Below are 15139 nucleotides of genomic sequence, written 5' to 3'. Positions count from 1 at the left end.
CATAGCACTAATGAATAGATTTTCCACATTTGGGAAAAAACTAAATGCAGAATTATTTTATGTTCATCAGCTAATCATTGCAGCTCTACTACAGTTAAACCTACAGTAGGGCTGTGCAGTTAATCGAATTTTGATTTTGATTTTGATTTTTGGTCTCGGGGAAGCATGGTAGATGAGCGGTTAGCACTGTTGCCTCACAGTGAGAAGGTCGTGGGTTCGCAAGCCGGCCTTTCTGTGTGGAGTTTGCATGTTCTCCCTGTGCTTGTGTGGGTTTTCTCCAGGTACTCTGGTTTCCTCCCACAGTCCAAAAACATGTATGTCAGGTTGATTGGTGACTCTAAATTGCCCATAGGAGTGAGTGTGAGTGTGTGAGGTTGTTTGTCTCTATGTGGCCCTGTGATGGACTGGTGACCTGTCCAGGGTGTACCCCTGCCTTTCACCCAAAGAGAGCTGGGATAGGCTCCAGCAGATCCCGGGACCCTGGTTAGAAATAAGTGAATATAGATAATGGATGGATGGATTTTGGGTCTCAACGATCACAAAAACTATGTATTATTCCGTTTTTCAAGTTAGTTTGGCCTGCGTTCTTAATGACGCACATGCCCTTTTCGTCCAAGCTCTCTCAGCCTATATTGTCAGGGAAACAAGTCATGTATGTGGTATCTGGTGGCATTTAAAAATCAGCTCGAGTGAAGATGGTGGAAAGAGAGCAGCCACAGAAGTCAACTAAAGAGGTAGAAGCAATTCCGTTGTGTGGGAACAGTTTGGATTCGAAGAAGCGAACGTGGATCAGAAACAAACTATGTGCAAGATTTGCTATGCGGTGGTGTCGGCACCACTATTTATTCAATTCAATTAAATTTTATTTTATTTGTATAGCGCCAAATCACAATGAAATCATCTCAAGGCACTTTACAAAAAAAAAAAACAAAAAAGTATACATTTGAATACATCCATCCATCTTCTATACCCGCTTTTTCCTGAAAGCCAGGGTCACAGGGATCTGCTGGAGCCTATCCCAGCTCTCTCTCGGGTGAAAGGCAGGGGTACACCCTGGACAGGTCACCAGTCCATCACAGGGCCACATAGAGACACACAAAGACAGACAACCTCTCACACTCACACTCACTCCTACGGGCAATTTAGAGTCACCAATCAACCTGACATACATGTTTTTGGACTGTGGGAGGAAACCAGAGTACCTGGAGTAAACCCACACAAGCACAGGGAGAACATGCAAACTCCACACAGAAAGGCCGGGTTGCAAACCCACAACCTTCTTGTTGTGAGGCAACAGTGCTAACCATTCAGCCATTTGAAAATATATATATTATATATATAATATAATATAATATATTATTTGTTTTAAGGAGAATTCATTGTTATGTTCAAGAAATGCAACACATTTCCAAAGTTAATGAGTAATCATGTAAAATAATCGTGATTTCAGTAATGACCAAAATGATCGTGATAATGATTTTTTCCATAATTGACCAGCACTAACCTATAGTATATCGGCTTGCTAGAGAATATGAAACAACATGGATCAATTTAACCCTGGATCTAGATTTTAAAAATATACCACCCTACCCATAATGCAATTGTGTATAGTAATTCAAACCTTGTTGCCTTGTAAATTGTGATATCTGTCAATTACTTAATAAGATGTCCCCAGTTTGTAATACATTTTAAAATGTGTCACCGCTACATCCACCTGAGATTATTATTTCTATTAAATTGTCAAAACTCCCCCTGGGCCACAGAAGCTGTTACGTAACCATTTTTACAGGCTGAGTTGGTTCTGCCTATGACAACTAGACTGACATCTAGGATAACTAGAGTGCCACTTTAACAGTAACTGCACTTACCCTCCAACATGTTCTAGGTTATTACAACATACTGGAGAATCTAATCTGTCTTTAAAATACAGCATTTTAATAGGAAGCTAATATTTCATTTAGCTGACCAGAAGCATAGTTAGTCTGGCACTGCAACATTAAGTTGACAGATTTACCACCTTTTATAAGACATTAGAAGCTGTTTTTCATACAGAAAGGATTACTGACTTTGGCTTTGCAGTACCATTCCTGATCAAGACTGCATGCTCCATTGAATCCAAACCCCTAATAGATCTTCAATGTTCAGTTGTAATGCCCTTTTACTGTAACTTTTATTCATTTTCCATTCAAACATTCATCTAGTCCACTTAGGTTTAATTTCAGCACACAGGCTCCTGGTCAGTTTTAATTCATCTGCTGCCATCTCTTATAATTTGACGTTGCATTAACCATGCCTCCCTAAAGATTCTCCCTTCTGCTTCCACCACCTTATCTGCACAGGAAGCATTTGGTGCTCTTCAAAGTCTGCCTCAGACTTTCAAATGAGATCAGAGCATTTGAGATTTAGATTCTCGATGATATTAATTTTCCTGCTTCAACCGTCCCTCCATTTTTACATCTACAGTGGTGGATTCCTAGGTGGGTGAGTTGCCTTTGGGCAGCAGAATGCATGCCTGGCCCAAATTAAATTGCTGGGCCACAGATGAATTTCCTGACCTTCTGGCTTCCTGAGTTTGATGAAAATGATTGCAGCATGTGGACAGTGATAATTAACCACCTTCAAAATACACTACTATCCACATCTCTCTTTGGACTTGTGTGGCTTAATATCTGTGTGATTCAACAAAGAGATGATGGCATTTTTTTCTTTTTTTCTCCTTTTTATTTCCTCTTGTCTGAGATTAGGAAAAATATCTTGTGTTATTATCAGAGTAATCCCTAAAGTGCTTTAATATCAATATGATGGGTAATATCAATATATTATCTTTATTGGGAGGAAATTGAAATCTGTATTTAACAACATGTAAACCTTTAAACATACTGATTGTATATAGATTCTAGAAAATGCAGTCACATGGAAGAAGAAGAAAATATGTAATTTTGTGTTTATCACCAGTCATTCCTGAAAATAGTCTTAGCCAGAGTATGTGCCTAACATAATATCATTTTCTCATGGGTGAGTGATGGACAGGTATAGAACAGATTCAAAAAATACTCTTTAGAACTGTGACAGCAGCTCCTGGGGCAGGTTGAACTTCTTGAGTTGACCTAGGAAGAACATCTTGATGCATCCTTGATGATGGTGCTGATGATGGATGTCCAACTCAGGCCTTGGGAGATTGTGGATCCCAGATACTTGAAGTACCCAGTGCTTATATGGCGCTGTTAAGTATGGTGAGGGTGGGGGATCCTCCTGTCAGGTGCAGGTTGGCAAAATGAGCTGGATGAGCTTGGACCAGTGGAGGTCTGGGATGATAGTCTTGAATGTGTCCACAAACAGGACCTGAGCTTAGGTTCCTGTCAAGATATTGCAGAATGTAATGCATACTGTAGTGCCATACTGACTGCATCCTCTATTGACCTGCCTGCCCGTTAGGCAAACTGCACAGGGTCAAGCAACAGGCCTGTGATGTCATTCAGGTGAATCAACGCCATTCTCTCAAAGGACTTCATGGCCAGAGATGTCAGGATGACAGGTCTGTAATCATTCAGTCTACTGACGGAGGGTTTCTTGGGAAGGATTATGGTGCAGCATTTGAAACAAAAGGTGATAGCTCCAGTGATATGTTTAAGATATGTGTGTAGATGAGGGCGAGCAGGTCAGTACAGACATTCAAACAGGAGGGGGTCACACTGTCTGGTCCTGGTGCTTTCCTGACATACCTGAAAAACGTCTCACACATCCTCTTCACAGATCTTCAGGGGTAGGGGTCGGGGGAGAAGCTGATGAGTTCATCCAGGTGTGTGAACACACTCCAATCTGTTAGGTCTATAGCTCTATAGCTCTGACTTCTTGTCACTTTAACCACAGGCCTTACAGCTTTACATTTCTTCCTATAGGTTGGGATGAGGGCAATCATACAGTGGTCAGAGATACCCAAGAGTCCAGGAATGAGCAATAGGTATCGTTTTTTTCTTTTTACAGCATAGCAGTGGTCCAATGTGTTTTTGTCTCTAATGAGACAACTGGGTGACTCACTTCACTTCATGAGTGAGGTTTGCTCTGTTAATATCCCCTAAGACAATGAGCAATGCTGCGCTAAAACAGGTCTGAGGAAGGATGTACATACCAACCAGAATGAATGATGAACACCCCCGCAGTAAATAAAACGGATTATTGAAGTCTTTGCTACAGATTTTTCCAAACACTGCAACATCCACAATCCACACAGTGAAAGTTCCTTGTCCATATGACATACATTGAAGGTGAAAGTGAGGTGACGTAGTACTCTCAGGTCTAATGCTAATATCAATCACAAGAGCTACCAGAACATGTACTTGCCTTTGGCTGGCACTTAGATTAAAAAAAAAAAAAGTTCTCTTAGCTCATGAACTTACTAAACATCAGTTAGCAAGCTAGCTAGCCTAGCTTTGTTGCTTGACAGTAAGTTCATATAGTTTATTAAAAGTGCAGATTTGTACCATAATTTCTCTCTGATCTCATAACTATGTTGCTCTTTTATGGGATTATGGTATTTTCCATTCACACAGCAGAGGTTAAATAAAAGTTAATTACGCAACACCGCCAATAACGTATGAACAGTTCAGACCTGTCTGGCTCACTGTTCCCTCCAAGGTCGTCTCTATCAAAAGAGCTTGCTATGGGTCAATGTCCAAATTGCATATCCAAGTTCACCAACACTGAATTTTACATGGAACATTCAAGAGTTCTGGTTATATTCCCTCTGCTAAGGGTGGAACCTATGTACGTTGTTCCAAGAATGCATGAGACAGCATATGTGTTTACCTGAATGTCGCTTTGAGGATCTGTCCAGAGCTGCTCTCTTTGCTGTGATTGTTGTATCCATAGAAAAGGTCTCCAAACACAGTCTGGTTAGCAGGGATATCTGCTGCTTCCCCACAGTCGACTCCCTCCGTGCAGGCTTCAGACACCGGCAGGCAAGACCTCCCATCTGGCCCACGCTTGTAGTCCTCGATGCACCTGGAGTGACACAAGATTTAAGTCATTTAAATGATTCATATATCTCCTTCCTTCCATGTGTCTTTCTGTGATATAATTTTACTTTAGTACTGTTCCTTAATTGTCTGTTAATTTGCTTGTTTATCTTTCTTTTCACTTCCATTTCCTAAACTCTCTTTACTGCAATTCTTTAGGGTAAGAAAATAATTACTGGGCAGGCAGCAAAACAAGCACATTTTGAGTTTAAAATTAATTATGTTTACGATTTTTTTAAAGAGAGAAACCTGATTGGAGTGCCAACTTTAAAACTAAACTGTCATTTCCGTAGTTTACAAAATATTTTGGCCAGCTTAAAAATGGTGATGGTTGATTGCATAGCAGATAAAGATATCAATAAAATGCTCTCTCCAATCTGCATATCACATGTTTTTTGGGTTTGACTTATGCTCTGGCTGGTTGACTTCCATTGAATTGCTTAGACGTTGATTTTACCTTCCTTAAGTAATTTTGTAGTGTGTTTCTGTGCAGAAAAATGAAAACTAATGATAGCCATCATTGGTTGGGCTTGTGCTTTTTGGACCAGTTTTTGTTACAAAGTTTTTATTGACAGTTTAAGATTATTTTAACGCAGTTATTTAAGAGTGAAAGTCATGTTGTTATGCTTTGAATATCTGTTGATCCAAGTTAAAATCATTATTTAGAGGTGTCCTGTTTATTTTAAACAACAAAAGTTAGGTTAATATTTCAGTGGTACTCACCAAAATATATTGTGGTATAAAAATGTAGATGCATTAAATGCATTTCGTTACTCAAAACATTTCCCTGTATCATTATCTTCTCTGTCATTGCTGGGTTAGTGCAACATATCTTGGCACATTACTGACATTTGTTTATCAGTGGAATGATGTGAAACTATTGGAGTGTGAATTAACAGAACAAGTGGCATGAATCCAGAATCACTGGACTGAAACTCTTTATATTGTAGCTGGGGTTAACACTAAATAGACCCAAGCAATAATTTCTATATTCAAATCAAACAGTCAAAAACATACATTTTTTTTCTTTACTAGCTTTTAATAATTTAAACCAATGAGTAGGACATGAAGGTTTTAAATGTGCTAAGGCTAGGCTTCTAGAGGTGTAGCAGTGCGGCGCACATGACCAACAATCTCAGCAGGGAGGTGGTAGAACCCAAGGGAAGCAGGTTTGCAGGCTCAGGTAGTTCTTAGACACGGGAATTGTACGGAATGTAAAGTATGGTCATTACAAGTTACTTTGAGTAAAATATAAGCAGCTGACAGGACAAAGATGGTTGTTGATGAGATTAGGAGGCAAGAAGTAGATGTGCAAAGGCACTCTCCCAGCCACAGCAGGGTCAGCGGATGAACTAGCAAAGTGTAGAAAGAAAGACACTAACTCCAAAAGAAGTCTGGCGCATGTAAGCAAACAGGATTAAATTTTTGCTAGATGCAACCTGTGATGTACTACCATCTCACTGAAAATCTGAATAGAAAGGTAAGTAAGGACCTTTGTGCTGCTGCTGTGAAGCAGCAGCTTCTGAAAGTAAATGCCTACAGGTTAACTCTGAGGATGAGGAGAATAATCAAAGAGGGACTTTGTTTCTTCGGGAGGATGAAAAAGGAAGGAAGGAAGCAACTTTGACAGGCATAAGTGGGGGCAGCTAAAAGCAGGGAAATGCTGGAAACTAAAGATAGATTTAGAAAGTCAGCTCATAGTGTCTTAGGAGATAGGACCAATCTAAACCAGATCTTGTGCTGTGGTTCAACACAAGAGCAGCTGACCTGAGATTGAAAATCTTGAGTAAGATGGACACCTGGAACCTCCGTAGCCAGTTATCAAGACTAAGTGAAGTACCCTCTGAAAGTCTACTGGAAGCAGCATTACAAACAATCCCTACTGTGACCATCACTGAGACCAACAAGCTGATATACACCACGGCAACAGTGATCCTTGAGATGCTTGGCCACAAAATATACACCACCACCAAGGAGCAGTATCCTGCATGGAGAAGGAGGTTGGAGGCAAAAATAAGGGCAACACGGAGAGAAGTTAGCCAACTATCAGAACTGCAGAGAGGTGGGATGAAGTTAGGTAAGAAGTACAGCAAGCTGTCCATAGCTGAGGCCCTAGAGACTGCCAAGCAATGAATCACAGCCCTGGCCACACACCAAAAGAGGTACACCAGAGAAATAGAAGCAAGGAGAATAAACAGGGTGTTCTCCACTGAGCCATCCAAAGTGAACTCCCAGTGGCAGGGCAGTAACATGAGAGCAGACCAACTATGGCTGGAGACTGAACGATACTGGAAAAACATATGGGAAAAGGAGGCATCACATAACACCAATGCCCAGTGGCTGGCAGACCTGAGAGCAGACCACAGCAACCTCCCTGAACAGGAACCAGTAACCATCACAATGGCAGATATCCAAGAAAGGGTCTCAAGCATGAAGAACTGGAAAGCACCGGGGCTTGACATGATCCACACCTACTGGCTAATGAAGCTAACTGCCCTCCATGAGCGCCTGGCATGATGATCCAACTGATAATGGATGGGACTCACCCAGAGTGACTAAATGAAGGCACGACAGTCCTGATCCTGAAGGACCCCCAAGAGGGAGCAGTCCCATCCAACTACTGCCCCATAACCTGCCTCTTCACAACATAGAAGCTCCTGTCAGGCATCATAGTGGCTAAGATGAATAAGCACATGGCTCAAAACATGAGCAGGAACCAGAAAGGAATGGGTTAGGGCACCAGGGGAGCAAAACATCAACTACTGGTAGATAAAGCTGTAAGACCAGACAGACCAACCTGTGCACCGCCTGGATTGACTACAAGAAAGCTTACGACTTAATGTCTCACACATGGATCCTGGAATGTCTGGAGCTATACAACATCAATAGGACTCTAAGAACCTTCATAAGGAACTCAATGGGACTCTGGAAAACAACCCTAGTGGCCAACCTCAAGCCGAATGCATAAGTCTCCATCAAATGCGGCATCTACCAAGGAGATGCTCTGTCTCCGCTGCTGTTCTGCATAGGCCTGAACCCCCTCAGCCAGATCATCACTAAGCCTGGCTTCGGATACCGACTACGAAATGGAGCAACCATCAGCCACCTCCTATACATGGATGACATCGAGCTGTATGCCAGGCTGTACGCGAGACATCGACTCACTGATCCACACCACCAGGATATACAGCAACAACACTGGAATAAAAGCCACTGTTGTCAAGACAAGGAAGCTCCTCACAATGCATGGAAGGTTTCACCCCAAATCCAGCATCCTGCGGCTGTACACTAAGAGGATGGACCGTCGTTGCAGGAAAAACCCCTGCATGGTCTGTATCACTGAGAGATAGAAGAAGTGGCTGATATCGAAAAGTCCTACCAGTGGCTGGGAAAAGCTGGACTGAAAGACAGCACAGAGGCAGTAATCGTAGCAGCACAAGAACAGGCCCTGAGCACAAGATCGATAGAGGCTGGGGTCTACCACACCAGGCAGGACCCCAGGTGCAGGCTGTGCAATGTTGCCCCTGAGACAATCCAGCACACAACAGCAGGTTGTAAGATGCTAGCAGGCCAGGCAGGGCATACATGGAATGCCATACCCAAGTGGCCGGCATAGTGTACAGGAACATCTGTGCCGAGTATGGGCTGGAGGTCCCAAGGTCAAAATGGGACACACTTCCAAAGGTGGTGGAGAATGACCGAGCTAAGATCCTGTTGGACTTCCAGATACAGACCAACAAACAGGTGATAGCTAATCAACCCAACATAGTAGTGGTGGACAAACAACAGAAGAAAGCCATAGTGATAGATGTAGCAATCCCAAGTGATAGCAACATCAGAAAGAAGGAACATGGCGCCAAAAATGGCGACTGAATTGGCTTCATTCTCATGGTGCATAACTCTGTGGGTGACGTCACACTGCATAGGTCCACACTGATAAACAATCAATGATTTCAAATGTTTCGTCAAGTTCACCCCTCATGTTCAGTGCTTTGGCCACAGACAAACTGTATCTGTACCTTGCCTATACAATACTCGTTTTATACGGAACATATTTCATTTTATTAACAGCTACAACTTTAGTTTAGTTTACCAGTAAAACAGCCAAAATACAGCTCAATAAGTGTGGTTCTAGTGATTTTCAGGTAAACTAAAATCTATGCAAATCGGGATAGATCTGCTAGCTCAAATTTAACTTTTGGTTCAACAACATTTTGATGATTATATTCCAATATGTAGCATCTTCTGATCTACTCTGGACATACAGTATCAGTCAAACGTTTGGACACACTTTCTCATTCAATTCAATAGTCAAGTGTGTCCAAACATTTCACTGGTTGTGTATTTATATTCTAAAGCTGAATGTACTTCTTAGATACAAAATTATAAAACAGTGTCAAGCGAGATGTCAATGAAGGCTTTTTTTATTTCCGCCACCTCCATTTCTGGATAAATATAAAAAGATTACTCAGAAGAAACCAGACGTATTGAAAATATATTGCAACCAATAATCCTGTATATTCAGTTTTATAACCTAAATATATATTGTTGCACACAGCAATTTGTATGGATTTTTCGTTCCTTCAGAGTTTAAAGGCTTCTGGCTTGCAATAATGTCGCAAGACCGAATAGTGAGTAAAACTTTCAAACTAACTGCAAAATAACATATTTGTATGAACATATATGACATAACATGATGTACTTTTTGGTGTGCAAATTTCAGGGCCATGTATTGTGCCTGCTGGCTCACTCGCCTGGATTGCTTGGGCACTTGAATGAAACAAAGTCGTTATCAATATTTTTATGCTAGTGCGTTTAACGTTATGACATGTGAAAATGTCTACTGTTAAATAAAATTGTATGCCAGGGCCCTGACACTAAAGCATCCAAATTCAATCTGCTTGTGGAGATATGCACAAATTTTAATCTACAAGTGATCCAAAGGTAGTGCTATCATCGCCACTGTATGACTGTGCAGAGTGTCTTTGTGTATGGAGTGTGGAGACCTGCCAATCTTCCTTGTAAGTTTTATATGAGATGTAAAAGCAAAAGAAAATATATTTAGATTTTCTCCACTGTGAACACATCAACAGACTGTAAACAGCAATTTTATAATTTAAAACAAGCTGTTATTTCTTGCTGTCACCTTAACATTAAACATCATGTTGCATGTCAAAATTTGCATAAACAGGTGATACAAATTGCTATTTTATTTAATTCTCAATAACAGCTTTGTATTGTTGTCACTTTCCACAGCGAGGATGTGGCTAATCCTCCAGGAGATTGGCATTAGCTTTGCGATATTTGGCATCGAGGAGAGAGCTTCTCTCTGTGTAAATACCCAACAGATTATCTTTTTCCTCTTTAACCTTCCATCCCCCAACTCCCTATCTCTCTCTCTGCTTTATCTGCCTTTGGTTCATTTCACAAAGTATATTATACATGGAGATGTCAAAATATCATCAATATGAAAGACTCATGAGAAGACTCTCAGTATAAGGATTATCTCTCCTTTTAAGAGATAACGGATTTTGTGCCAGTTGAATTGATTTAGTTAATTCTAAACTGTTGTGCTTTAAGGTTTGAGTAATGCATACTATATATCAAGAAAAAAATGTAGTACACATCTTAATAACATTGTCTGGCATGGTGTAAATGATGATGTAATCACACTTTAGAAAGCACCTATAACACAACAAACATACTTTACATATTAAATTGAGAAGGCAAAATAAAGACAAAACAAGCTCACAAACAAAAGTATAAAACCATAACTATAAAAAGTGAAATAGCAAACAGTTATTAAAGATAGAACTGACAGAACACAATAGCGTGTTAACACACACTGAATGAGTTTGGATATAAGTGATATCAATTCTGATACTGAGCAAATATCAAGGGGAGGAGACTTCCACAGTCTGCTTATTCTGCTTACAAACATGTAATAACATATTATTATTATCTGTGTATCACACAGGTATGGCAATCACCTATTATACCAAAAATACACAACAAAATAGGTCAAAAATTGCCTTACTATGAAAGCTCCCTATCCAAATTGCCCTGTCATGTGGCTCCAAACATGATGCTACTAGGCCATGCCATCATAAATCTTCAGGGCCCCACAATAAGACCATACTCCACCCCTTACCTTCATAAACCTGAACACATATTATATTGTGTGTTGCTTTCTGCCCTCTCTTCTTTATTCTACTAATGCTACTAATCAGATTATCACATTAACCTACTCACAGCAATTCTTTGGACTAAATACACAGGCTGTATGTAGCTTCAGCGACGGTGTGAGAGTGCTGGCAAGTCTACATGGTCATCAGGTGGGTTTCAATGACCCCAAGAAGGCTCAACAGTGTGTCCCAGCATCCCAGAACCACCCACTACTCCAACACACCCTGCACACTTAAGAGATTGCTGCTGGCTTGGACACTCGCTCAGCAGCAGGGAAACTTATTCAACAACTACCTGTCAGAGCTAAAAAAAAAACAAAAAACTGTTGGCTCTTACTTGCTGGAAGCTAAAATAAAAATAACTTGGCAGCAGAGCAAACTAAGCTAATAGCAAAGATTTAACCTATTAGGCTCCTTCCTTCCTTTTTGATCCTTCTGAACAAATCATTTGATTATTTTTCTCATCTATACAGATAACCTCTAGGCATTTACTTTCAGAAGCTGCTGCTAGACACTTCAACACTTTATGTCTCCAGGTGTATCGCCATTGAGCCAGGCTTGATTTACACCCTAAGAATATGTGTCGTATTGAAGCTACCTCAGAACACAAAGGACACTGTGGGTCTTCCCTTCCTCACATATCCATCTATTTAGATTTTGGGGAGATGGCAGGAGATCGCAGCACCTAACAAAAATCTTATCCTGCTTGCCTCCATGCTCCACACTTCTCTCGGACTTAGTATGTTTCCCAATTCATCCACTGACTCTTCTGTGGCTGGGAGAGCACCTTTCCACATCTACTGTCTGCCTCGTAATCTCCTCAACAACTACCTTTCTCCTATCTGCTGCTGATGCTTTACTCAAAGTAACCTGTGATGTTCTTAGACAAAATTTACCAGGCTCATACTGTACATGCCCTATGTGCAAAATGCTCAATGAAGTAAAGAATAACCCACAAAACAGCTAAATGTTTGAAGCCATCACTGGAGCTGGCAAGGAATTAGTCTGAGTCTACTATACGTAAGTCTGGGTATCTGTGGCAAGAAACCATAGAGGAAGCTGCTTGTGTAGGGTTTGCAGCAAGGAAGAAGTATGCATACATACAATATTGTATGTATGTCTCTGTTATGTATATATATAATGTTATTTATTGATATTTAGGACAAAGTAACAAAAAAACACAAGACTTTTGGCTAATAAGTTTAGTAGTTTATGACTCAGCAGCAGCACCACCAGCAGTAGCTAATTATTCAAGTGAGGACATACAGTGGGTACGGAAAGTATTCAGACCCCTTTAAATTTTTCACTCTTTGTGTCATTGCAGCCATTTGCCAAAATCAAAAAAGTTCATTTTATTTCTCATTAATGTACACTCAGCACCCCATCTTGACAGAAAAAAACAGAAATGTAGAAATTTTTGCAAATTTATTAAAAAAGAAAAACTGAAATATCACATGGTCATAAGTATTCAGACCCTGTGCTCAGTATTGAGTAGAAGCACCCTTTTGGGCTAGTACAGCCATGAGTCTTCTTGGGAATGATGCAACAAGTTTTTCACACCTGGATTTGGGGATCCTCTGCCATTCTTCCTTGCAGATCCTCTCCAGTTCTGTCAGGTTGGATGGTGAACGTTGGTGGACAGCCATTTTCAGGTCTCTCCAGAGAGGCTCAATTGGGTTTAGGTCAGGGCTCTGGCTGGGCCAGTCAAGAACGGTCACAGAGTTGTTCCGAAGCCACTCCTTTGTTATTTTAACTGTGTGCTTAGGGTCATTGTCCTGTTCAAAAGTGAACCTTCGGCCCAGTCTGAGGTCCTGAGCACTCTGGAAGAGGTTTTCTTCCAGGATATCTCTGTACTTGGCCACATTCATCTTTCCTTCAATTGCAACCAGTCGTCCTGTCCCTGCAGCTGAAAAACACCCCCACAACATGATGCTCCCACCACCATGTTTCACTGTAGGGATTGTATTGGGCAGGTGATGAGCAGTGCCTGGTTTTCTCCACACATACCGCTTAGAATTAATGCCAAAAAGTTCAATCTTGGTCTCATCAGACCAGAGAATCTTATTTCTCATAGTCTGGGAGTCCTTCATGTGTTTTTTGGCAAACTCTATGCAGGCTTTCATGTGTCTTGCACTGAGGAGAGGCTTCCGTCGGGCCACTCTGCCATAAAGCCCCGACTGGTGGAGGGCTGCAGTGATAGTTGACTTTGTGGAACTTTCTCCCATCTCCCTACTGCATCTCTGGAGCTCAGCCACAGTGATCTTTGGGTTCTTCTTTACCTCTCTCACCAAGGCTCTTCTCCCACGACTGCTCAGTTTGGCTGGACGGCCAGGTCTAGGACGAGTTCTGGTCGTCCCAAACTTTTTCCATTTGAGGATTATGGAGGCCACTGTGCTCTTAGGAACCTTGAGTGCTGCAGAAATTCTTTTGTAACCTTGGCCAGATCTGTGCCTTGCCACAATTCTGTCTCTGAGCTCCTTGGGCAGTTCCTTCGACCTCATGATTCTCATTTGCTCTGACATGCACTGTGAGCTGTAAGGTCTTATATAGACAGGTGTGTGCCTTTCCTAATCAAGTGCAATCAGTTTAATTAAACACAGCTGGACTCCAATGAAGGAGCAGAACCATCTCAAGGAGGATCAGAAGAAATGGACAGCATGTGAGTTAAATATGAGTGTCACTGCAAAGGGTCTGAATACTTATGACCATGTGATATTTCAGTTTCTCTTTTTTAATAAATTTGCAAAAATTTCTACATTTCTGTTTTTTTCTGTCAAGATGGGGTGCTGAGTGTACATTAATGAGAAATAAAATGAACTTTTTTGATTTTGGCAAATGGCTGCAATGACACAAAGAGTGAAAAATTTAAAGGGGTCTGAATACTTTCCGTACCCACTGTATATCTCAGAAACTCAGCAGGAGCCTATTAGAGTAAATGACCTTAAACCGTGGTAGCTGTAAAGGTTCAATATTTTATAACTAATTTTAGTCTGACAATAATATGATCCGATTGTGCTCCATAATCTCTCCGCTTCAAGTTTGTTGTCCACACCAGCGAGTGACTCCCAGTCAATTATTCTCTATGAAGGAGAAGACATATAGAAATATTGGCAGCCCAACCCCCTTCTTCCAATAAGTAAGATATCATACCTGTGAGCCACAACAAAGAACGCAAACTACTGAAATATCATCTCCCCATAGTATCAAACTCTCCTAAAGGTGCTTTCTGAGTAATAGCCTGTTTGTTTTGTTCTAACCAGTGTGACACAGACACATGGTTTAGTTTATTAGGCCAGTTTTGGCTTCGCTCTGCTCTAACCTAACAAATGTATTGATTTTATTTAAAGGAATTTAGTGAGCAAAGAGACTATCTACTTCCATGATATACAATCTAGTTTGAAATACACTGGTGGATGTGGACAGGGACTGAATGTACTACACACGAAGCACCAGTTGCAGGTAAAATCTGATTTTAATTGAGGTCAGATAATATTAACCATTTAAATGTCTTGTATCGCAGAGTGTTAGGACTCTGGAGGGATATGATAATTGAGCTTGGTGTGCTGCATTAAGAAAAATAGTATCTATATGGAAATGAAGGATGACATTTACATTGAATCATCTATAACATATTAAACCTTAACAAGCACAAACCAGTCAATACCATTATTTTTACATTACATAACCTAGACACTGATATCTTAGGAGGGTTGGGGGTGGGTGAGTGAGTGCAAAGACTTATATAACAATTGCAACACTCTTTCTACTACATAACTGTTAGCATTCTGTAACTACAGATGAGGGACAAATTAGAAAAGAGATATATTTTAAATAATAATCAATATCCTATAGATTGTATTTTTCTTGGGCTATCTATCTATTTGTTACGTGGCATGTGCTGAAGTGATGAATGAAGGAGAGGAGTAGGACCCAAATGCA

General features: G+C 40.8%; 1 protein-coding gene across 1 annotated transcript in view; it reads right to left on the bottom strand.

Moving 5' to 3' along the window:
• astn1 (astrotactin 1) overlaps nucleotides 1-15139 on the bottom strand; it is a 377251-nt gene that overhangs the window by 194278 nt on the left and 167834 nt on the right. The window contains exon 14 of the mRNA XM_026312724.1: nucleotides 4807-5001. Within this exon, the coding sequence (XP_026168509.1) occupies nucleotides 4807-5001 (195 nt within the window). The remainder of the gene's footprint in view (nucleotides 1-4806; nucleotides 5002-15139) is intronic.

Source organism: Mastacembelus armatus, chromosome 17 (assembly GCF_900324485.2).
Source record: "Mastacembelus armatus chromosome 17, fMasArm1.2, whole genome shotgun sequence".
Taxonomy (NCBI): Eukaryota; Metazoa; Chordata; class Actinopteri; order Synbranchiformes; family Mastacembelidae; genus Mastacembelus; species Mastacembelus armatus.
The sequence above is the reverse complement of the archived record's forward strand: the minus strand, read 5'-3'. Positions and strand labels throughout refer to the sequence as shown.